Raw genomic sequence first — 21,970 nt, forward strand, 5'->3', positions numbered from 1 at the left:
GAGACGAACATAGCAAAGAAACTCTCAATTACAAGGCCTTACCAAAAGTGGACGTGCCGTGCCTGCTCAGAAATTCCAGGACCTTCCAAGATTGAAACTCTTTTCGATTCGAACAAAGTTCAAAGTTCGTTCAACCTGAAACATATATTCAAGGGCCAATGGGTTACTAACAACCCGGCTTGAAACTTGATGAAACCTCGCTTCTTGGGCTGCGATATTCCTGTTTCCGAGTTTGCGAGTGCTGCGGGGCGTCATTTAAAGGCTCAGGGGAAGTGGGTTGCTGTTAATGCACTGGGAGGGTTCAAGGCGGACGAGTCGGACGGTGCGATGACGGTGGGAAACAGTTGCAAAGAGTGAGCATTTGGGGACTGGGACTCGGAGGGGGGATTTGATACAGGTTTGACGGATTGTTTCTTACTATTTCTTCGATAATATGTAACAAGAAAGGCTTAACTTTGCTGAGGGCTTAGAGAGTTCCTAATTGTTACTAGCCATAGCGGTAGTCGGCCCACTTCGACCTGCAAAGTCTGGAAGGAAGGTGTCGCGAGAAAAGAAAGACTCGTGAGCGCATGACCTTGGTTTTGTAAAAGGCACTGATGGCCTGAATGCTGCAGCAAGAAGAACTTTGGCGCCAGGGCTTGCTTTTTATTGGCGAAGGAGGCGCATCTCCAGATCAATCGGAACCCGTGATCGTGTCACTTGGAGATCGGAACGAGGCGAGGCGACCGGGATGTGAGCGCGTCTGGTGTCTGGGGCATTCCAGCTTGACAGGCATTTTCACACCAGACATCTGCGGACAACTCATCCCACGGCTCCACGACTCCTCGGCCAACTTTTGACGCTCCTTTGACCCGTCGCGGCCACGTCTTCTATCCAGACCAAATTTCGACATCCCAACTTCGGTTTCTCTCCCGCTGACCGTAACACGCCCGTGCCGCGCGACCAAAAAGCTCGGAAAGGGGCACCATGGCCATCGACGGGAATCGCAGAGGCGGTTCGCTGGGAGGAATACCGCTGAAGCACCTCTCCCTAATAACGGTGCGTTCTATCCTAATTTGCCCCCCGTGGAATCTCTGGCTCACCCTCCTCTGCAGCTTACCTTCCAGAATTCGGCCCTTATTTTGGTATGACATCCTGACAGACATACCTACGCAACAATGAGCCAAAGAAGGCGGCTTGAGAACTAACTGCAGGCAGATAATGCATTACTCGCGAATCATGCCCTTGGTAAACGGGCAGCGCTACCTCACCTCAACCTCCGTCTTTCTAAACGAAGTCATAAAGCTCGCAATATCCCTAACAATGGCCTTGTACGATATGTCGGCGAACCTCCCCGCTAATACGCCCGCGACCATCTTATTCGAGAATCTCGTCTCCGCGGTGTTCACAAACGAGAGCTGGAAACTCGCAATCCCCGCATTACTATACACCCTCCAGAACACTCTCCAATACGTAGCCGTGAGCAACCTGGACGCCGCAACGTTCCAAGTCACATACCAGCTCAAAATTCTTACAACCGCTATCTTTAGCGTTATATTACTGCGGCGGTCTTTGTCATCGCAGAAATGGGCGTCATTGTGCTTGTTGGTGATTGGCGTCGCCATTGTCCAGTTCCCACACTCTTCCGATCACTCGGGAATGAATGCGTTGAAGGATACTTCCTCGCGGATATTTTGGCCCCGTACAATTGAGGAGCTTCAAGCCCTTGGTAGCACTGCCGCGGCACAGCTGACGAAACGATCGGCCACGTACGAAGGAATCGAAGAAGATGTGGCAATGCAGAATCCGCAGATGAACACCTCAGTTGGCCTCGTGGCGGTTTTGGTTGCATGTGCCATCTCCGGTCTTGCAGGCGTGACGTTTGAGAAGATTTTGAAAGAGTCAACGTCTACCAATGCGTCACTCTGGGTGCGGAACGTTCAGCTGTCGTTCTGGTCTATCTTCCCTGCGCTCTTCATCGGAGTAATATTCATGGATGGAGAAAAAATTTCCAAGACAGGATTCTTCGCGGGCTACAACTGGATTGTGTGGACGGCGATCACCTTCCAAGCCTGTGGAGGCGTAATCGTTGCAATGGTGATCAACTACGCCGACAACATTGCAAAGAATTTCGCCACAAGCATCAGCATTATCATTAGCTTCCTCGCCAGCGTCATCTTCTTCAATTTCTCAATCACCGCATCTGTAAGTGCTACTAGAAAATATATTTGGTACGGCTATTGACAGTAGGCAGTACTTGATTGGCACATGCGTCGTTCTATTTGCGACCTACCTCTACACCAGCCAAGACCGCATCCGACCACCCCCAATCCGAATCGCCGACTATGAAAAGACCACCATCGATGGTAATCCATCGTACTTTGACCTTGAGCGCTCGGGGACTTTAGCTAAGTCCCCGCTTAGATCTGGCACCCTGAGCACCTCGAGACCCAGTACTCCTACAGTTGACCGTCATCACTTCCGGACGAATTCGGATCGCAAAACATTCCCAAAGCGAGATTCTTAAGCCGGTTATTGGAGACCGGGCCTATCGAGTAGAGTTTAAATAGGGTTATTGTTCGCAAAAGCGAGTCATTCATATTGGTAGGCGCAGTCAACAACAGGGATTTGGCTATCGGAAAATCATTGGACGGCTTTCAGGGGTCTGGTGCATTGTCTTTCTCGGTGGGGGCATTCTTTGGGAACGTTTGAAAGGGACGACACAATGGGTTTGGCGTTATAAGATAATGATAGCATTCAGCGATTATGGTTAAGAGACCGTCGGCAGGTTTTGATAAGCGCACGGGTCCTTGGGTAGGCGGGTGTGTGTATATACTACTTGGAGGGATATGGTGAACGGTGGGCTGCTTCACTGCAGGTCAGGTAGGTAGCAGCTGCCTCACAAGCAGAGGCGCAACAAATTAGATACCAGCTTGAACTGTTCGTTGTCCACCGCTCCTTCCCCGTCCAATATATCCATTCAGTTTCGACCTCGCCACCTCACCTCTACCTGATCTCGTCATTGCGTTTCCGTCTATCTTGATCACCATTTCGTGGGTATCTCTAAGTTTCAATTTCATCAGTCATCTACGATACATGTAGTGACCATGGGGGACGGCATCTTTGACCTCCTCGATGAACTCGAGCACCGAGAAGCGGGTCGGCAGTACAGCCTCCCTCGATCAAAGTACATACTGCCACCTCGTCCACTGCCTTCCCGTGATCGGTACCGAGCTCCTCGACATACCGAAGAGCCTAAGTCCGTTGGCTTAGAAGGCATGGACGAAGATGGATCAGAAATGCCCTTTGACTCCTTTGGTCAGTTTATCAATTTACCACTCGGGGAAGTAGAGCATGCTAATGTGGGGCAGATGAAGCACTGCTCCAGCGACCTTATGAAGACCGTCAGAGGCAGGCTGCACAAGGTAAAGCGAGACTTTCGCTGGCGTCGAGGGCACCGAGGTACTTAACGACTGTCGGTGCTCCTTCTCCGTCACAAGCTGCATATCATGGCGGAGGAGAGAGCAGCCAGGCTTATTTTGACGGTAAGTGGCTGGTCAAAGGCCCGGATGTATGAATATTGACCTTCATAGACTTTCGTGTGCAGTCCCAGCCACGGATCAGGAATCTACGTAAGTTTACCATTTCTGTGCCTCTAACTTGAGTCTTTGGCTAATAGACCCCAGCGCAATTTGGTTTCAGTGCTACGCAATTGCAGGAGTCCGGCCCCGATCTGCAGTTCAGAGCATCATCCAGCCCAGCATTTAGGGCCAGTCAGCGACGGGCTGAAGACCACCACGCTGTCGTCCCAAAGCTGTCGAATCGATCTACCCTAGACGGAGAAAGTGTCTTGTACACTGAAGCTCAGCACCGTAGGAAGGGCACGCTTCCGTCCTGCCCGAAAGCCTCACAGAAGCTTATTCCGAATCAACTTGCTCTGCCACACGCTCCTCCGATGGCCCAAGGTATCCCACTAATCCCACGATCTGAGCTGCCTGACCGTCTTCGCACCGTTTTCCCATTCGATTTCTTCAACGCTGTACAGTCCAAGTGCTTTAAGAACGTGTATAAATCCGATGATAACTTTGTCCTTTCTTCCCCGACTGGAAGCGGAAAGACGGCCATTCTAGAACTTGCAATTTGTCGAGCGATCAGCACAAACGCTACAGGTCAGTACAAGATCGTGTACCAAGCTCCGACCAAGGCTCTCTGTTCCGAGCGACAACGGGATTGGCAGAAGAAATTCAACCCTCTCGGGTTACAATGCGCCGAGCTCACTGGTGACAGCGACAACGCCAATCTCCGTGCTGTGCAATCCGCGAACATCATTGTTACGACACCAGAAAAGTGGGATAGCATCACTCGCAAATGGAAAGATCATGAGAAACTCATGCAACTCATTAGACTATTCCTGATTGATGAAGTTCACATTCTCAACGAGGACCGGGGAGCAACATTGGAGACTGTCGTATCTAGAATGAAGACGATTGGGACCGATGTACGCTTTGTGGCACTGTCAGCAACCGTCCCTAACTTTGAGGATGTGGCAACTTGGCTCGGGAAAAATTCCCAGGAGCCATTCGAACCTGCGAACAACGAGAGGTTCGGTGAAGAATTCAGACCAGTCAAGTTAAAGAAACATGTCTGTGGCTATCAGAGCAGTGGCAACGAGTTCGTTTTCGAAAAATTCCTGGATGGAAAGCTCCCAGAGGTCATTACTAAATACTCAGAGCGGAAGCCCATGATGGTATTTTGCGTCACTCGAAATTCCACAGTGAGCACCGCGAAGATGCTCGCAAATTGGTGGATATCAAGAAGTTCCCAAGACCGGCACTGGAAGAAGCCGTCCAAGGCCCTCCATTTTCGCGATAGCGAACTCCGAAACTGTGTAGCATCTGGAGTGGCTTTCCATCACGCAGGGCTAGAGCCGAATGACAGACAAGGTGTTGAGGAAGGGTTCTTGAAAGGTGACATCAATGTCATTTGCTGTACCTCAACACTCGCAGTAGGCGTCAACTTGCCTTGTCACTTTGTCATCATCAAGAATACAATGTCCTACACGAATACAGGTCTGAAAGAGTATGCTGACCTGGAAGTTATGCAGATGCTCGGTCGAGCCGGACGGCCCCAATTTGACAACAGTGCAATCGCAGTCATCATGACTCGTCAGCAAAAGGTTCGTCGTTACGAACTAATGGTGACTGGGCAAGATATATTGGAGAGTTGTCTCCACTTGAACCTTGTTGACCACTTGAACGCCGAGGTCGGCCTTAGAACCATCCGAGATCTCACTTCTGCGAAAAAGTGGCTTGCGGGCACTTTCCTATACGTGCGACTCAAGCAAAACCCCAACTACTATAAGTTGGAGGGGGCCAGAAGCGGACAAGATGTTGACGAGCAATTGGACGATATTTGCAGTCGTGACATCACACTCCTCCAGGATACGAGCCTTGTGACGAAGGATCAGCACTTCAAGTGCACCGAGTTTGGGGATGCCATGGCACGGTATTATGTGCAATTTGATACAATGAGGGCCTTCCTAGGACTGGAGCCAAAGACTAAAATCTCGGAAATGGTAAGGAAATTCATCCCCCTCTCCCCAAAGAGGGCTGTAGGTGCTGACCCCTCGCCGGATAGCTCTCTGCAATTGCACAAGCGGCTGAATTCAAAGAGATTCGATTCAGAGCCGGCGAGAAACCATTCTACAAGAGCCTCAACCAGTCTCCCTCTATACGCTTTCCTATTCCAGTGAATCTTGACGCCCCAGCGCAGAAAGTGTCTTTAATACTCCAATCCGTCCTTGGCGGTGCAGATATGTCCTTTGAAAATGGGGCCAAGATTAGGTCGCAGTACACGATGGAGATGAGTTTAATTTTCAAGCATGTACATCGGTTGATCCGGTGTATCATTGACTGCCAGATCTGCTTGGGGGATTCCGTTGCTGTCAGAAACGCTTTAATGTTGGAACGAAGCCTTAGCGGCCGGGCATGGGATGACAGTCCTCTACAGCTGAAGCAGATTGAACAAATCGGCGTTGTTGCGGTGAGAAAGCTAGTGAACGCAGGAATCAGGAGCATTGAAGAACTCGAAAATACTGAACCTCACAGAATCGAGATGATATTGGGCAAGAATCCGCCATTCGGCATGAAACTATTGGACCGATTGAAACCGTTTCCCAAACTTCGAGTCTCAGTTCATGTTCAGCCTACCTCTGTCAGTGTCTGTTGGTGTCTGTGCAGAGCATTTGCTAACCCTCAAGCAGATTTCGAGAACTCCCGATGGGGTCAAAATTCTGGTTAAAGCAGAGATTGGATTCCTTAACGAAAACCCACCATCCAATTTTCAGCAAAAGCCTATTTACGTTTGCTTGTTAGCTGAGACCTCGGATGAACGATTGATTCATTTTGCTCGGATAAGGTAAACTGCTGTCTTCTGCGCCTTGATCTTTACCTGACACCCGGTAGTGGATTCAAACTTGGGAAGGGACAAGACTTGACGTTCCTAGCGCATTTGACGGGTCCAGACCAATACATTAATTGCTACGTGATGTGTGATGGCCTTGGTAAGCAATGACTGAGTCTTTCTTTTCTTCTTGCTGATGCATATCTTCCAGCGGGTACGATGCGAGGAGCAACCGTCAAGCCAAATATCCCAGCATCAAGGTTTACGCGGCCCAGGCCACATGACACGGCCAGCTTATCTAGTGGCCCCGAGCGTCCTACTTCCAACATGTCTCGACGTCGAATCGAGACCATGATTGGAAGCCGGAGATCGTCCGATGGAAGCGACGAATTCGGACTCGATGGGATTGATGACGACGATTTGGTCAAGGCGTCCTTCGGAGACCTTGACTTTGATCATATAGAGAATTATGCAAATCCGAATCACGCCCTTACCAGGAAGAACACGACCAATAACACATCTACTAAGGGCAAGGGCAAGAGCCTGGAGAAGTCTGTGGAAGAAGATGAATACGAACCAAAGCAACTAGAAAATGGAAAATGGGCATGCAATCATAAGTGCAAAGACAAAAAGAGCTGTAAACACTATTGTTGTAAGGAGGGTACTGACAAGCCACCGAAGAAGCCCGTGAAAAAGGTCCTAGCTACGAATGGGACATCATCTCAAGCTGTCCCGAAGAAGAAAGTAGACAAGGTCGACAAGACGCAAACGAGGCTTTATCTTACACCCTCGAAGAGGAAAACCTCGACTCCCATCGAGGTCTTGGACTTGACGCAACAGGAAAAGAAGAGGAAGCTGGACTACGCCAGAAATGGGCCAATAGACTATCGCAATCTGCATCAGCTTCACCAAAGCGTCCAGAAAAAGGACTCTCCAGCCTCTATCTCCTCTATCATGCACAAGAAGCCCACTTACTGCTATTCTGCGGGTGAAGGCCACAGTTTGTCCTTCCTAGACAATGACTCGACCAGACAAGGGACCGCTCAGTCGAGTGACTATGGTGATATCCAGATGGACGACATTTCCACTCATTTCGACACTCCAGAAATCAGACGTGCTGGTAAAAAACCAAGAACACAACAAGAGGTAGCGGATATTGACAGTCGAATCGAGAAATGTGTTTATGATGTTCCCTCCGATCATCATTTGCATCTTTTCGATGATGATGATTCCGCACTTGGAGAAGCGATGGTCAGTTTAAAGGATTGTAAAGATTTTCAAGCAGGCAACAAAGGGGACGAGGAGGACTTAAGTGCGTTGGCGGAGATATTTGATGTCGAAAACGGCAGAGATCTCGGCTACCAGAACCTGGGTACCAGTGCTGAAACATGTCTCACTCAGTACGCGTCTTTATCCCCGGTCAAATCTCCAACAGCGCGGCTAGAGAAGAGTCGATCATCGTTGTTGAACGATACCAGCAGCCCTCAGCCCTCATTTGATGGTTTCAAGTCTGCCAAATCGATGCTAAAAGGATCAGCACTTGTGGAGTTGAAGCAGGTAAAAGATGGGAAGGGTGTGCCGCGAACGAAGTCTACGAAAACACCAGTCGAGATCGGCCAAGACAAGAACGAGCATATCGACTCGGTGGGACTGGATGTTGATATCAGCAGCAAGCAGCAGCACAATGACGTTCCTGAGGCTTTCCGAGATCTAGAACCCTGGCTGTATGCTGAGTTTGGGGATATCGTGGAGATTATTGATGGGTAGATTTCAAGGTTGTGTTTGAAAAGGGTTTAGGGGGGAAGTTCGTGAATGGAAGTGCGGGTGATCGTGATGGGATGCTTCGAGATTGATGGTGCCATGTGGTACTCAAAGTATATCACGGGATATTCGGTTGTTTCATGCCAGAAACGCGAGAAATGTGTGGGAATTTCGATCATGATGCTCATTAACGTTTGAAATTAGTTTTTTAATATACTATTTAAAACATCCACTTAGATGTCGACCATTCGGAGTAAATATCAACATAGCCTCATACGCATGTGCAACCCAATTCCCTCGACATGAGATTCTACTCCACTTCACACCATACTAATCGTATAACTCGACACTACAGAGCCCAAACACCGCTCAACCACCCCTCAAAACTTTGGCAAAAACATCGGCGTATTCTCCTTCCACGCCTTATAATCTTTCCGATCCCCATACCTCTTATCATACTTATTCTCACTCAACGGCACCCCACTCACCTTCAACAACAAGAACGTCACAAAACCCGGGCTCGCCGCACACATACTCAACACCACAATCCTGCCCCCAAGACCATTCAACCTCAGCCCCACCTGGGCCGAGTTCCGAACAAGTAGACCGCCGGCAGCGACAGCAATACCCGTCCACAAAGTGGACTCACCGAAATAATTCGGATGCCGGGACTTCGACCATAATCCCCGGGTTAGAAATTCTTCGCTGTGTTTCTTTTCTTTCTTTTCTTTTGCCCATTGTGACTTTTGGCGGTCGGCGATGATCTCGAAAGTTAGGCCAAAGAGGAAGAGCGAGAGACCAAGGATGTCGGTCCAGTATGGTTTTGCAGAGATGGGGACAGGGATACTACTCGTCACGTTCTGGATGCGGGAGAGGGCGAATGCAGAGCGAGGGAGGGAATTGATGGCGATGACGGGGAGGAGGCAGAGCGAGACCCATGTTGCTTGCGCGAAGAAAGCAGCGTAGAATTTCACAGCGGAGCCGCGGATGGAGTCGAAGCGGGAGTCGTGGCCATCTGAGGTGATGCGTTGGAAGAGGTATGATCCCACTACGTTCTCATGTTAGATGTCAGATATCTATCATCGTGCTCAACCATGATAAGATATAGGAAACGGGACAGAAATTGGCCCCTCCTGGCTGACTTACATCTCGTAGCCCATACCCCAACCGCCACACTCAACACCGCCTGTCGCCACCACCACGCGCCTTGCCCCGGCGCTGGCGGACTCAGATACTCAGCTAGTCCTCCAGCGACATTGCCTGCGGACCTCGCTCGTAAGTATGGTAGGAAAAGGCTCAAGGCTGTGCAGGACAGATACGTCAAGCTGCCCGAAAGATCGTAAAACCGTTCTGATTTGGCGGCAATCGAGGGCACGGCCACCGCGGTTTGAATCCCGTATGCAAGCGCGACGGTGGGGACGAGCGTTCGTAGCAGCGGGTTACGGAATGCGGTTGTACGGAGGATGGTTTGAAGGAGTGTCATGCTTCAAATTATTGTCGTATAGAGATTCTAGGATAGGTAGGATAGGTAGGATAGGAAGATATTCTGTTGAGTCAGCAATTGGCAAATTGCAGAAATGCAGTGTTGGTAATGCGTAGATGAGAAGAGTGCTGGGAATCAGCATAGAGATAAATATTCATAATTAAGAACCAGTTGGATGCATGACACAATGCCCGGCGGCATTCAAGAACTCACATGCTTGTCGTGTTGTGATGGTGGAGGATCTGGATTTCACCCCGCGATCGATGTCGTCAATGCATCATCCGGAATGAGACTAGCATAACAGGGGGGAAGTCGATCGTCGTCAGGGTCGGTCAAATGCTGAATGGACAACCCGACGTCAGTGAAGTGACGTGAAACTAGCTAAGAAAGGCTGAAAATTCCTCCCTCGTCGACCGAGAGTTCCGTCTTCTCTAATTTGACCCGTAAGTTGCGCTACATGGGGAGATTCACAGTGACATTGTTTCGCCAGGAGCGAATTCAGGTACCCAACATACTCAAGCATATACATATAGTCACCGGGAATGTAAACCACACCCAAATGCTTCAGTCGCGGGCAGGACCAAAGGTTGGTTGCAAAACAGCGATGCGGCTGGACTCTATTGATGAAGTTGTGAGTTTCGCCCTAAGCGGTAAAGCGCTTGCTCAGCTTTGCAATTAAAGGGAAGCCTGTTTACAAAGTACTTGTATCAATTTAACTGGACCGCACGATGTGGGAAAGGTATCGTCAAGACCGGCGAGAGCCTCACAGATTCAAGTGGCGCACAGCCACCATAGCTACACAGCCCGTACATTCTACACGGAAAAGAAGATACTGCATGGCAGTATGAAGGTTAGACATAAGGCAGCAAGTCTTGGGACGTGGAAACTAGGATCGATGTTCGAGCTACTTACGAATTGTGCCAACCTTAAGTAGCAAGCCTTGTTAAATGAACCATGCGCTAAGAACAGAGGTAAGTGCACAACAGGAAACCGATTCTGCTTGTCACTGCAAATACTTGAAGATTGAGCGCTTCCAGCCTAGCTAACCCTCCTAACGATGCGCTTACTTCCAACCCATAAAACGCCAGAGGAACATGCGCGCATGTGCTATGTCCAAGAGTCCCCAAAACATGTATGCAAACAACATACGAATCAAGCAAATCGCTACAGGGCACTGCCTACCGACGGAACGCAGCTGCGACTTCGCCAGGACCCCAGTCCATCTCTACCTCGCCTGTGTATACATCTTGATTAATTCGGGTGGTGCGGTCGTAGATATCGCTATACTTCTTTTCGCATTCCTTGAGGACCTTGAATACGAGATCGCGGCTGATGCTTGGGTCGTCTGCATCGCCGAAGTGCTTGTCGACTCGTTTCTTGAGCGCTTCAATGCCCTTCCGTACTTCCTTGGCATCATATGAATTGACTAGTTTACGGAACAGAGATCGGGAGTGCGATGAGCGAGTCGCGATTGATTGCGGCGTGGTGCCCGGCTGGGCAAGAAGGGTCTCGGTGGATTCAATGAATTCCTGAAGATGTTTAGAACTGTAAAGAGAGAAAGGATAGAATAGAGTAATGTGCTTACCAGAAGCTTGCCCAAAGGTCTCCGCATCACAGCATCCACATAGAGGTTCATATGTTCCCTCATCTCATCTTCTGCCTTGGCTTTCCATTCTAGTAACATGGGGTCGGCACGCGCATCTACTTCCTCCATGTAATGGTTCATGTTCTCAATGAGAAGGATATGGTAGTTCAGGGCCTCCTTATCCTCGGGATCGCCCTGTCCTTGTGTTGCCATGACAGCGGGAGACTCTTTGGCGATGACCTTTAAGCTCTCAAACATTGCCTTATTGATCTTTTGGTAGGCGTCATCGACCATGCGCCTAATCTCGAGTTGCTCCTCGTCATCGGCAGCAGGCAACATATTCTCGATGGCGACAGAAAAATGGGGGAATGTTTTCATGAACCCAATCACCCCTTTCCGCTTCTTGATCTTGACTTTCGTGTCTTCTATTGCACGGATTTGCTCGTCGACAAACCGGATGAAAAGGCCGGTAAGTCGCTCATGAACCTTCTGAAGCGTACGAGTGAGGAAGTCTTGATTTGAATCCTCAATCTCGAAGAGTTTTTGGTCGACAGCGCAGAGGATGCCAACTCCTTGCAAAGGATCTGCCTTCACGGCCCATTCAACAAGATTTTGTATCTCAGTAGGCCAGAAAGAGAAGATTTCTTCCATGACTTCCGCCACACGCTTAGCCATGGCTCGATCGGATTCAAACTGTTTCCGGCTGTAAAGATTTGCACCGCGGCGTTCCTCGGGAGGTGCGGCTTGGACTGCATCAGGGAAATCTACAGCATCGGAAGAAGTAGCGTGGAAGAAGTCCGTGACAAAATTTTGTTCCGTCAAAAGAACCGGACCGACATCGTCAAGAGCTTTAGAAAACACGTCATAGCCGTATAGCTTGCCGGCTTGAGATTTGTCGACTTTACCTTCCTTATCTCCAGATGCTGCTCGTAGACCCCGGGCAAGCGTTTGACTTCGTTTCACGGTCAATTTTCTCGCTGCACCAGTTATACTCTCAGGCTCCTTTTCTTGAGCTGTAAATAGGAGCTCCTGTTCTTCACCCGTCGGCTTCCGTGCAAACCGTTTCCAGGACAAGATATTATCTCGTATTTCGTCTTGATAGATCTGACCGGCTTGAGTTTGGTACATCTTGATCAATTCATCCCAAGAAGCTCGGTCAATTTCCTTGGCAAAGAGTATGAGAGGACTAAACATCCATAACTGACTGCGACCGGCATCGTGGGCATCAATATTGGCTCTCGTTGAAGGCATTGCTGTTTGATCGATGTTGGCAAGGATGTCTTTAGTTTGAATGAAGGCAGCGCCGAAAGTGATCGCCATATGCTGCTTTAACCGGTCGAGGAACATTGCACTTTCGTTGATATACCGATCTTTCTTCTCCTGGAGTGCACGCATTGTTGCAAGCTCGCTATTTCCAAAGCCCGAGATGCTGGTGAGCTTGCTCATATCCCCGGCGGCACTCGCTCGACTGGCTTCTGCAAAAGCGGGATCGATGGTGATCAGGGCTTTGTAAAGAAGTACTAGGGATGACTCAATATCCATCAAATCGTTCACCTTACCTATACGTGCACGTCTCAAAGGTTCTAGTTGGTCAGCAGTTATAGAAATGGTATCAACTAGTTGCTGGAGCTCAGTTTGCAACAGCTTTTGATTCGCCGTTTGCACTTGTAATCCTTGGCTCTGAGCTTCGATGAATGCAACGTCGTCGTTTAAGCTCTGTTGTAGAGGAAAGTCAGTGTCGTGAATTAAGTCGTTGATACAGTTTGCATCGTGGGCCGAGCAAACATGGTCAGGGTTAACAGACGAAAAAGGAGAACCCACGCTAAGCTCAACATTGTAGAGGGTAAGAAGCCCTTCGAGCTCGTCACACTCTGCAATCGCACGATCCAGCATTTTCTCCACAGCCTCGACTCGTTCATCTTTTTGTTCCAGATGGTTGAGCCAGCTGCCAGCTTCAACGCGAGCAATCTCTCGCTTGATGTCAGCTTCAAGTGACTCAATGTTCTTGCCTGAAAGCTCGCTGCTACCCCAGCCGAATTCAGACAGTAGATTTTCAAACTCCAGTCCACGGCCATCAAGCATCCCTGGATCAATCCCAAGTCTCGAAATGTTCTTGACCTGCTGGTTGGACCGTCTCTTCTTGCGCCGCACTTCCGCTTCGGCCTCAGCTTTAGCAGCCTTCTTGTCCGAGCTGGGAGAGCGCGCTGGGGACTTCTGTTCAGTGTCTGCTGGCGGCATGACGGGGGTCGGAGACAATGGGCTCGAGACTGTTACGGAAGGGACCACTTCTGTATCAATCTTGGGCCGCTCTTTTGACGACCGATCTGGTCCGGGCTTATTGTCTTGTTCCAGTTTCTTTTCCATCTCTTCCTTGGGGGTCGGACGCTGTGGAACAAATACCCCGCTGATACCATCCGGTTCATCTGATGTTTTCGTCTCCTTGGCAAATAATTTCTCAGCAGCGCCACCTGCACGGGGCTTGAATGCACCAAGGGCGAATGCTGCTTTGCGAATTGCGTTTGCTGCATTTTGGTTGTCCCCCGTTTTCTTCTTGATCATTGGGCCTAATCCAGGTCGATGCGCAGCTTCCTCTTCATCTTCCGTCGGAGCAACAGGCTTTGCAGCAGGCTCTGGCTCGATCTCGGCTGGTTTTACTTCTTCAATGGCAGTCGTACGAGGTTTTGATTCCGTGACCGTTGGTATTTTCGGAAGAGGTGAGGTGGGAGGAGGCTGGAAAGGTTGTGAGGATTTTGGAAGTTGGGAAGGTTCGGGGACGTTCTGAGCCGTGTTCTGTCGTGCCTCGACGAACATGGCAGGTTTCTGCGGCTGCCTGCCAGCCTGCAGAATTGCAGGTGGTGGTGGAGACTGAACGGGAGTGTGGAATTCGTTGTTCGAGCCGCTTCCAACGCTGCTCTGTGACTGAGCGGTGAGCATCGGAGGTCGTCTCCGTTCTGGTGGAGCAGTACGTAGGGGGCGCTCTTCTGGCTGAGCGTCATCATTGCGCGAAAATGCCGAGCTTGCATTACTTTGCGCCGTGCCCGGCCTCAAGCCCTTTGGAGAAGGATCCCTGCGGTTCGGTGAAGGAAAACCATTTTGCTTGCGCTGCTCTCCCGCCATAGTACCGAATCCCGCACCATCCAAGGATGACTCCTCTATTGACCTCTGAGATCGAGCATCATCTGCCTGTGGTCGTCGTCCGGGGCTCAGGCTTACCGGGATAGACGAGACGCTCCCGGTTTCTGGTGTTTTAGGTCGATGGGCAGCGAACTCTGATCGTGAAGACTGAGGTGTCAGCCTTTGTGAAAGTGGAGGTGTCGGCGCTTGTCCAGGCATCGCGCGCATTTGTTCCCTGCTAGGCGGCGAGCGCATATCCATCTGTTCTCGGCTTGGCGACGATCGCATGCCCTGTTCCATGGAAGGTCTCGGCCTTGGGCGTCGCTGTCCATCTGGGCCCTGTGCGAATGGAGGGAGTGGTGGAGTACCTTGGCCGGGGCCTCGAAGAGGCGGGGGTCTTCGGTCTTCATCACCAGTCCAAGGCCGGCCTTGGGGAGGGGGTCCCCGCAACGGTGGTGGCCTTCTGTCGCCTTCTGCCGTCGGAGGGCGTCGTGGTGGAGGCCTTCGCTCCTCGTCTGCAGTTGTTGGCCTAGGCCTGAAAGACGACGGCCGCCTATCCTCTGATAGTGGTGGCGGTCGTCGTTCGTCTCTCAACGGAGGTGGTCTTCTCTCTTCTCCTGGGGGCGGAGTCCCCCTTTGGATGCCTGGCGGCAGAGGTGAAGGTGGAGGTATCTGTGGAGACTGACCCAGTCTTTGTGGAGGGCCTCCTGGTTTCTCCCTGTCGAACTGCGCGCGTCCCTCCGCTGTTGCCAGCTGCGGCCTTCCCGCCGTCAACGCATTTAGTTCCGCAGCATTGAAACCTGACAGTACTGGGAATTTCCCCTGAGTATATTTGTGGTAGATCTTGACCATGCTGCTAATAAAGAACTCTTTTTCTTTGGGGGTACCAGCTTCCCAGTAATAGGGCTTCTGGATGGTTACGGTAAACCCACAGTCACCAGCCCACCTCATCCTCTGTGCCTCGTCCTCATTGGCAGGAACCAGATGGACAAAATTCTCGATGCCGGAGAGGTCCTCCATATTCCACGTCTTTCCAATTGAGAAGGTACCATTTGCATTCTCGCGAGCCTTGTGGAGACGCACGCGACCGGTGGCACGTACGGATACAATAATGACTCGATTCTTCTTGTTAGAGGGATTGCCATTCGGCGGGGGCGGTGTTTGCGGGTAAGCGCCATCTTCTTGGACGCGGATGTGGGTTATGTAAGATTCAATAGCTTTGCGGTGGTCAGACCCAGACACGGGAGTTTGAATAATCGATAGATAGTAGAGATACAATTGAAGCGGCGACAAGTTCTTCTGGGGTAAGGGAAGGGGAAACATACGCTGTCCCTGGTCGTCGACCTTGGCGAAGGCACTTTCGTTGATCCTTCGCCGTTCTTCGTCAAACCGTTCGGCGCGCGATATCCCCGACTGCACTGTTGAGGAATTTGAGGACGAAGGCGGGCCTCCCGGGGCGCCAGGCGGACGGCGAGCTTCATTGCTTGGCCTCCTGTTCCCGGGCAGCCCGTTCGGGGGGTTGCGCGGCCGAGGGTTTGAGTCCATGGATGTTTGTACAGCGCGCTAGGCGGGCGACCGTCGTCTTCGGCAGTATATGCACGTCGACGGAGTGAGTGCACCAGGCCCGAGCCTTTAAGATGGTGCGGGCAGTCGACAGTCTCTGGCCATGAAATACGAGGGTGACGAGCTCGAGTCGCTGGTCTGGAGAGCGAGATGTGCGTGAATGGGGAAGTAAGTGGGTAAAGGGACAGGCGGGAGGCGATTGCAGGCCAAGCAATGCACTGGATCCCGCCAAGAGGAAAAGAGTGAGGATTAGAGTGAATTGGTCCGCCCGTGACCAGTGTTTGTTGGACGTAGTGAGAGGCGTTAGGACAGTGTATGAGATGTGCTTAGTTAGCGATGCTTGGCCGGGATCCTGGTCGAGTTGGGGTAGAGGCTGTCGTGTCCAAGAAGGGTTTAGCGGCCTGCGCCGCAGATGTGAAATTTGAACTTTTTTTCCTCCACTCCCCATCTCACTCCAGCCACCCTAACAGCCCTTCACCTTTTGTACCGAGTCCAATTGGGACGCCATGGCAAGCAGTGAAAAGAAGCTGCACACTAAAAGCACTAGTGACAAGCGGAAAACAACTACCAAATCCAGTGCGAAGCAACCCCAGGCGCCAGCTCCTCTGATCGACCTCGTCCAAGGCTTCCTCAAAGAGCATGGTTATGCAAAAGCCGCCCGCGATCTCCAGACAGAAGCTCAACAGCGCGATGCTGCGACGGCCCCTCCATCAGCGTCTACCAGCTATCCCGATCTGACCACTCTCTTCAAGGAATGGGAGCAGGTTCACAAACCTGGCGGTAGCGAGAAGGAGGATGCAGACGAGGCGATGGATGTTGACACAAGCGATGCAAGCAGCGATTCTAGCAGCGATTCCGACGCTGGACAACAAACGAAAACACAGAGACGGAGAATAGTAAAGAGGAAGAAAAGCCCCGCTCTCTCTAGCTCCAGTTTTGATTCCTCGACCTCAAGTTCTGAGTCAGAATCAGAGGTTGAAAAGGCACCGCCGGCAAAGAAAACAAAGAAGAACGCTTCATCGGATTCATCCTCTTCGTCCTCCAGCGACTCGGACAGTGATCTCGAAGCCGAGGCGGCGAAAACACCTCTTCCTTCCTCTTCCGATTCTAGCAGCTCTGACAGTAGCTCCGACAGCGACAGCGGCAGCGAGAGTGAAGCTGAGAGTAGCTCTGAGACTAAGAGCACGAAACCCGTAGATAAGAGCAAGAATAGCGAGAAGATCCAACGGAGCAAGAGGGCTGCCTCATCTGCCTCATCGTCGAGCTCCTCTGGTTCTTCGGGCTCTTCCAGCTCTTCCAGCTCTTCCAGCTCTTCTGATGGCGATTCGGACAGCGATTCGGATCCAGTGCCTGCGGAGAACAGCGGCAAGGCGAAGACACCTAAGGATACCACCGCCAAGAAAGGTGCAGAGACGTCTTCGTCCAGTAGCGAATCGAGCTCCTCCGACAGCGATTCTTCTTCCTCAGACTCCGACTCTAATGTGGAAAACAAGAAGACGAAAACTTCACCTTTCAATCGCAAGAACTCTTCCGAGTCCACCGCAACTCTGCCCCCTGCCTCTCCCCAATTTGCCAGCAGCAACAAACGCAAACGCTCGGGATCTGCAGAGGAAAACCCCAATACTGCAAACGGCTTGAGCGACAGCAGCGGCCGACCTGCCAAGAAGGGACCAGCTACTGCCAATCGCTTCCAGCGTGTTGCACCGAACACTCCGGTGGACCCGCGTTTTTCTAGCAACAAATACGTCTCGTATGACTACGCAGACAGGGCACATGCCGACCTGCAACCGACGAAAGGCAAGGGCTTCACGAAGGAGAAGAATAAGAAGAAACGTGGATCTTACAGAGGTGGTATGATTGATACTGAGGGCGGGAAGGGCATAAAGTTTGATGATTGAAGCTAATTCTGTCTTTGGCGAAGTTCTTCCCTCCCAGTCGCCTACGACCCGAGCCGCGAGAAAGTGATGCCGGTTGTCGTGGCAGATGAAAATTAGTGGGAAGGTAAAGCCAAGGCCACGGTAATGCATCAGATGTGAAGTGGCTCAGCCGTTTGGTGCGCTCGGGGCAGACGACTATATGGATGATAGAAAGGCAGATGTGGTGACATCGGAGTTATACGCGTATAAAAGTTTCATACCCACGGGTGAGAAGCCGGATTTTTAGTAGGACATTGGCGTCCTTGAGATGGGGATACATAGATAGTGACTTCAAGAAGCAAATTCATCAGCCACTGGTCACGACTTCATTTAAAATAAAATCGTGGATTACTACGCTCCCCTCCGCGCAATAGAGCAGATCTTGTCATGCCCTGCCCTAACAACGAACAATATACCTACGCACGTCTCCTCAGTCACGTGATACTAGCTTAGTGGTGACTAAGGATCTGGATAGCGACTTGGCACTCGCAACTCCCCTGCGGCATCATCGCCAAAGCCAAAGGCAGCCGTCACCAACCACCGCACCCTGGATCAACACCACAACGAACCTCGAAACAAGTCTTCCGCTTGAGGACTGCCTGCTTCCAGAGCTGCCATCATGGCACCTACCAAGGACACCATGTTCCGGTCTGCGGACATGTCCTTGACGCAGCTCTACATTGCCAATGAGATAGGGCGCGAAGTCGTCTCTGCGCTAGGCGAGCTCGGTGTGATGGACTTTAGAGATGTAGGCTATACCCACAGTACCGGGCAAGACTGCCTTAAGCTTGGTTGACGGGATGCGATGAACCTGCATAGCTAACAGGCTTGCTTTTCCTAGCTCAACTCCGAGACCACCGCATTCCAACGTACCTTTACCCAGGAGATCCGTCGATTGGACAATGTGGAAAGACAGCTTCGTATGTCGATACAGTGACTGGATTCTGGATATGACTGACATGGACAAGGATATTTCCATTCGCAGATGGAGAAAGCGGCTATTCCGATGCGATCCATTTACGATTTCAACAATCCATTCACCTCTCCGTCTGCCTCGGAGATCGACGAGCTCGCCGACAAGAGCCAGAGCCTGGAGAACAGGATCTCGTCGCTCAATGAGAGCTATGAGACATTGAAGCGTCGTGAGGTCGAGCTCACCGAGTGGCGTTGGGTCCTCCAAGAGGCTGGCGGCTTCTTCGACAGGGTAAAGACTATCCCCCGTCTCTGTTACGAAGTATTCGTCTAATGCATGTGACAGGCTCGTGGCCAAACTGAGGAAATCCGACACTCGCTCGACAACGACGATGCTCCCCTTCTCCGCGATGTCGAACAACATGGTCAAGGGGAACCAGCCGGGGAACAGTCCTTCTCCGTCATGAACATTGGATTCGTTGCCGGCGTTATCCCCCGCGAGCGCATTGCAGCTTTCGAACGCATTCTCTGGAGGACTCTCCGTGGCAACCTGTACATGAATCAATCCGAGATTCCAAAGCCTATTATCAATCCCGAGAACAACGAAGAGATTAGCAAGAACGTTTTCATCATCTTCGCCCATGGCAAGGAGATCATTGCGAAGATCAGAAAGATCTCGGAGTCTCTTGGTGCCGATCTCTACAGCGTGGATGAGAACAGCGAGCTTCGTCGTGATCAGATCCGCGAGGTCAACACTCGATTGAGCGACCTTGCAAGCGTTCTGAGGAACACCAAATCTACTTTGGATGCTGAGTTGACTGCCATTAGTCGTTCCCTGGCTGCTTGGATGGTAATCATCAAGAAAGAAAAAGGGACATACCAAACGCTCAACAAGTTCTCCTATGACCACCAGCGCAAGACCCTCATTGCAGAGGCATGGGCTCCTACTAACTACCTTGGACTGATTAAATCGACCCTTCAGGATGTCAACGACCGAGCTGGTCTGTCTGTCCCTACCATTGTGAATCAAGTTAAGACAACCAAAACACCCCCGACATATTTCAAGACCAACCGTTTTACCCTCGCTTTCCAGACCATCATCGATGCTTACGGAACGATCAAGTATCGTGAAGTCAATCCAGCTCTTCCTACAATCGTCACCTTCCCATTCCTTTTCGCCGTCATGTTCGGAGACTTTGGCCATGGTCTTATCTTGTTCCTTGCGTCTTTGGCAATGATCTACTACGAGCGGAAACTCATGCGCAGCAAGCTGGATGAACTGTTCTCCATGATCTTCTACGGTCGATACATCGTCTTCATGATGGGCCTCTTCTCCATGTACACCGGTTTGATCTACTGCGATGCCTTCTCCAAAGAACTGCCCATTTTCACATCGATGTGGACGTGGGATGGCAATGGAATGGGACCAACCGCCTCGCGTCTAGACGGCTACACTTACCCATTCGGCCTTGATTGGAGATGGCACGACACAGACAACGACCTGCTCTTCTCCAACAGCTACAAGATGAAGCTGAGTATCCTGCTTGGTTGGTGTCACATGACTTTCTCTCTCTGTTGGTCACTCATCAATGCGCGCTACTTCCACACTCCGATCGATATCTGGGGAAATTTTGTGCCTGGAATGATCTTCTTCCAGTCGATCTTTGGGTACTTGTCATTCTCAATCGTCTACAAGTGGTGTGTTGATTGGAATGCTCTTGGGCGTAGCCCTCCCAGTCTGCTAAATATGTTGATTTATATGTTCCTCAAACCAGGGATCTTAGAGGACCCAGAGCAGCCACTTTACAAAGGACAAGCTAAAATCCAGGTCATTCTGCTGCTTCTAGCAGTGATTTGTGTACCGATTCTTCTTTTTCTTAAACCCTTCTATCTTAGGTACGAGCACAACAAGGCTCGTGCAATGGGATATCGTGGCATCGGAGAAAACACTCGGGTCAGCGCTCTAGACGACGATGATGATGAAGGCCAGACACTCAATGGTGGACGAGAGAGCTTTGGCGATGATGAAGACGGCATTGCTATGATCACCCAGGACATCGGCCATGGCGAAGAGCATGAAGAATTCGAATTTAGCGAGATCATGATTCACCAGGTGATTCACACCATAGGTAAGTTGGCCCTGAAACCTACCCACGAGACAGACCCTAACTTGGATAGAATTCTGTCTCAACTGCGTTTCCCACACTGCTTCCTATCTCCGTCTTTGGGCCCTGTCACTCGCACATCAACGTCTCTCGATTGTGCTCTGGGACATGACAATGAAGATTGCGTTCGGTTTCACCGGTATCGGGGGAGCCATTATACTCGTCGTTGTCTTCTATCTCTGGTTCTCGCTGACCGTCTTCGTTCTGTGTGTCATGGAAGGCACTAGCGCCATGCTGCATTCCTTGCGTCTGCACTGGGTGGAAGCCATGAGCAAGCATTTCATGGGCGACGGTTTGCCGTTCGAGCCTTTCAGTTTCAAAGTCATACTAGAAGAAGATCCAGTCGAGTAGTGGTATCTCTTTTTTTTTTGGTTCATTTTGTAGTTGTTGTAGGGCCAGAGAGCGATTTGGTATCTCCTTGTGTAGGTTGCTAGAGCAACATCGTCTGGTCTGTATATAGAATGTAGTATGTACACTATTGGATGCTGCGTTGTCATCCTGTGAGATTAATCGCGCGGAGCAGTTGCGTGGCTACCGTTGCTCACTTGAGGCTGTGCCATATCGGCCGAGCCCACTGGCGCCGCAATCGTGATACAAAGCGAACAGTGCACCCGGCGACCGCGAGATACTCTCCTGTCTGATGTTCTCGAATTTTCTTCATCTTTTCTAGAACCTCCAACGATCCACTACCAGGGGTGGGATCCGATAGGGCTGCCTGCCACGCCACACATGAGGCAATGAGGCATTATCCCCCCCGCCTCCCCCACTCTAGGACGGAGACGAACTCTTTCGGAGCAGCGTGTCCCAGGCTGATGACTTTACGAGGTGCTTCCATGGACCGCGCCAGGGGCATTTGCGGACGCTCGCCATAAGCAGGAGACCATTTGCTCTGTTGGTTGGGTTTGGGTTGCGTATTTACGCCGCGTCCACGGAAACGGGCATCAATGTTGCCGGTCTCATCAGCAACAGGAGACTTTTGGGGGGGGGGGGAAAACAGCTCAAGACTAGTAGCCTCAACGTCATTTCAACAGCAGGGATTCCTAGGGAAATAAAAAGATCAAAATGCGGTTTGAATGAATGATAGAGGGTA

The 21,970-nt window shown here is 50.9% G+C and overlaps 6 protein-coding genes across 6 annotated transcripts; 4 read left to right on the forward strand and 2 right to left on the reverse strand.

The window, feature by feature from the left end:
* Window positions 1-792: 792 nt before the first annotated feature.
* Window positions 793-8,148, forward strand: BDR25DRAFT_394820 (uncharacterized protein; the record flags this gene model as incomplete). Its single annotated transcript, XM_033698334.1, has 17 exons — window positions 793-1,038; window positions 1,095-1,124; window positions 1,198-2,184; window positions 2,234-2,345; window positions 2,419-2,534; window positions 2,568-2,708; window positions 2,741-2,767; window positions 2,798-2,857; window positions 2,912-3,005; window positions 3,082-3,341; window positions 3,368-3,550; window positions 3,587-3,611; window positions 3,666-5,590; window positions 5,617-6,192; window positions 6,242-6,396; window positions 6,444-6,541; window positions 6,593-8,148. The coding sequence occupies exons 1-17, from the start codon at window positions 967-969 to the stop codon at window positions 8,146-8,148; spliced, it is 6,417 nt and encodes a 2,138-aa protein (XP_033545472.1). The 5' UTR covers window positions 793-966.
* Window positions 8,149-8,377: 229 nt separating this feature from the next.
* Window positions 8,378-9,848, reverse strand: BDR25DRAFT_290412 (DUF1295-domain-containing protein). The gene is made up of 2 exons (XM_033688515.1): window positions 9,289-9,848; window positions 8,378-9,190 (listed from the first exon to the last, which is right to left on the reverse strand). The coding sequence occupies exons 1-2, from the start codon at window positions 9,623-9,625 to the stop codon at window positions 8,523-8,525; spliced, it is 1,005 nt and encodes a 334-aa protein (XP_033545473.1). The 5' UTR covers window positions 9,626-9,848; the 3' UTR covers window positions 8,378-8,522.
* BDR25DRAFT_357566 (uncharacterized protein) lies at window positions 9,805-10,645 on the forward strand (the record flags this gene model as incomplete). Its single annotated transcript, XM_033695822.1, has 6 exons — window positions 9,805-9,890; window positions 9,952-9,991; window positions 10,044-10,275; window positions 10,365-10,400; window positions 10,429-10,542; window positions 10,602-10,645. 6 exons carry the CDS (start codon window positions 9,805-9,807, stop codon window positions 10,643-10,645), a joined length of 552 nt encoding a protein of 183 aa, XP_033545474.1.
* On the reverse strand, window positions 10,514-16,205 carry BDR25DRAFT_265418 (uncharacterized protein). The gene is made up of 4 exons (XM_033686919.1): window positions 15,650-16,205; window positions 13,032-15,541; window positions 11,211-12,926; window positions 10,514-11,154 (listed from the first exon to the last, which is right to left on the reverse strand). The coding sequence occupies exons 1-4, from the start codon at window positions 15,867-15,869 to the stop codon at window positions 10,804-10,806; spliced, it is 4,797 nt and encodes a 1,598-aa protein (XP_033545475.1). The 5' UTR covers window positions 15,870-16,205; the 3' UTR covers window positions 10,514-10,803.
* Window positions 16,206-16,349: 144 nt separating this feature from the next.
* On the forward strand, window positions 16,350-18,099 carry BDR25DRAFT_305011 (uncharacterized protein). The gene has a single exon (XM_033690331.1). It carries the CDS (start codon window positions 16,394-16,396, stop codon window positions 17,783-17,785), a length of 1,392 nt encoding a protein of 463 aa, XP_033545476.1. The 5' UTR covers window positions 16,350-16,393; the 3' UTR covers window positions 17,786-18,099.
* A 213-nt stretch (window positions 18,100-18,312) lies between these two features.
* BDR25DRAFT_305012 (V0/A0 complex, 116-kDa subunit of ATPase) lies at window positions 18,313-21,354 on the forward strand. The gene is made up of 5 exons (XM_033690332.1): window positions 18,313-18,551; window positions 18,645-18,723; window positions 18,772-19,007; window positions 19,062-20,844; window positions 20,894-21,354. Exons 1-5 carry the CDS (start codon window positions 18,423-18,425, stop codon window positions 21,229-21,231), a joined length of 2,565 nt encoding a protein of 854 aa, XP_033545477.1. The 5' UTR covers window positions 18,313-18,422; the 3' UTR covers window positions 21,232-21,354.
* The last annotated feature ends 616 nt before the right edge of the window (window positions 21,355-21,970 follow it).

The sequence above is a fragment of the Lindgomyces ingoldianus genome (genome assembly GCF_010093535.1).
Source record: "Lindgomyces ingoldianus strain ATCC 200398 unplaced genomic scaffold BDR25scaffold_24, whole genome shotgun sequence".
Classification (NCBI taxonomy): Eukaryota; Fungi; Ascomycota; class Dothideomycetes; order Pleosporales; family Lindgomycetaceae; genus Lindgomyces; species Lindgomyces ingoldianus.

Bases quoted from the DNA above. Each gene is read 5' to 3' on its own strand.
- BDR25DRAFT_290412 (XM_033688515.1), bottom strand. From the start codon at position 9,625: ATGACACTCCTTCAAACCATCCTCCGTACAACCGCATTCCGTAACCCG. The intron at 9,191-9,288 runs GTAAGTCAGCCA...ATGAGAACGTAG, and splicing joins TGGGGTATGGGCTACGAGAT to TGGGATCATACCTCTTCCAA.
- BDR25DRAFT_265418 (XM_033686919.1), bottom strand. From the start codon at position 15,869: ATGGACTCAAACCCTCGGCCGCGCAACCCCCCGAACGGGCTGCCCGGG. The intron at 12,927-13,031 runs GTGGGTTCTCCT...CCTCTACAACAG, and splicing joins TCTACAATGTTGAGCTTAGC to AGCTTAAACGACGACGTTGC. The intron at 11,155-11,210 runs GTAAGCACATTA...AAACATCTTCAG, and splicing joins GACCTTTGGGCAAGCTTCTG to GAATTCATTGAATCCACCGA.
- BDR25DRAFT_305011 (XM_033690331.1), top strand. From the start codon at position 16,394: ATGGCAAGCAGTGAAAAGAAGCTGCACACTAAAAGCACTAGTGACAAG.
- BDR25DRAFT_305012 (XM_033690332.1), top strand. From the start codon at position 18,423: ATGGCACCTACCAAGGACACCATGTTCCGGTCTGCGGACATGTCCTTG. The intron at 18,552-18,644 runs GTAGGCTATACC...TGCTTTTCCTAG, and splicing joins GTGTGATGGACTTTAGAGAT to CTCAACTCCGAGACCACCGC. The intron at 20,845-20,893 runs GTAAGTTGGCCC...TAACTTGGATAG, and splicing joins CCAGGTGATTCACACCATAG to AATTCTGTCTCAACTGCGTT.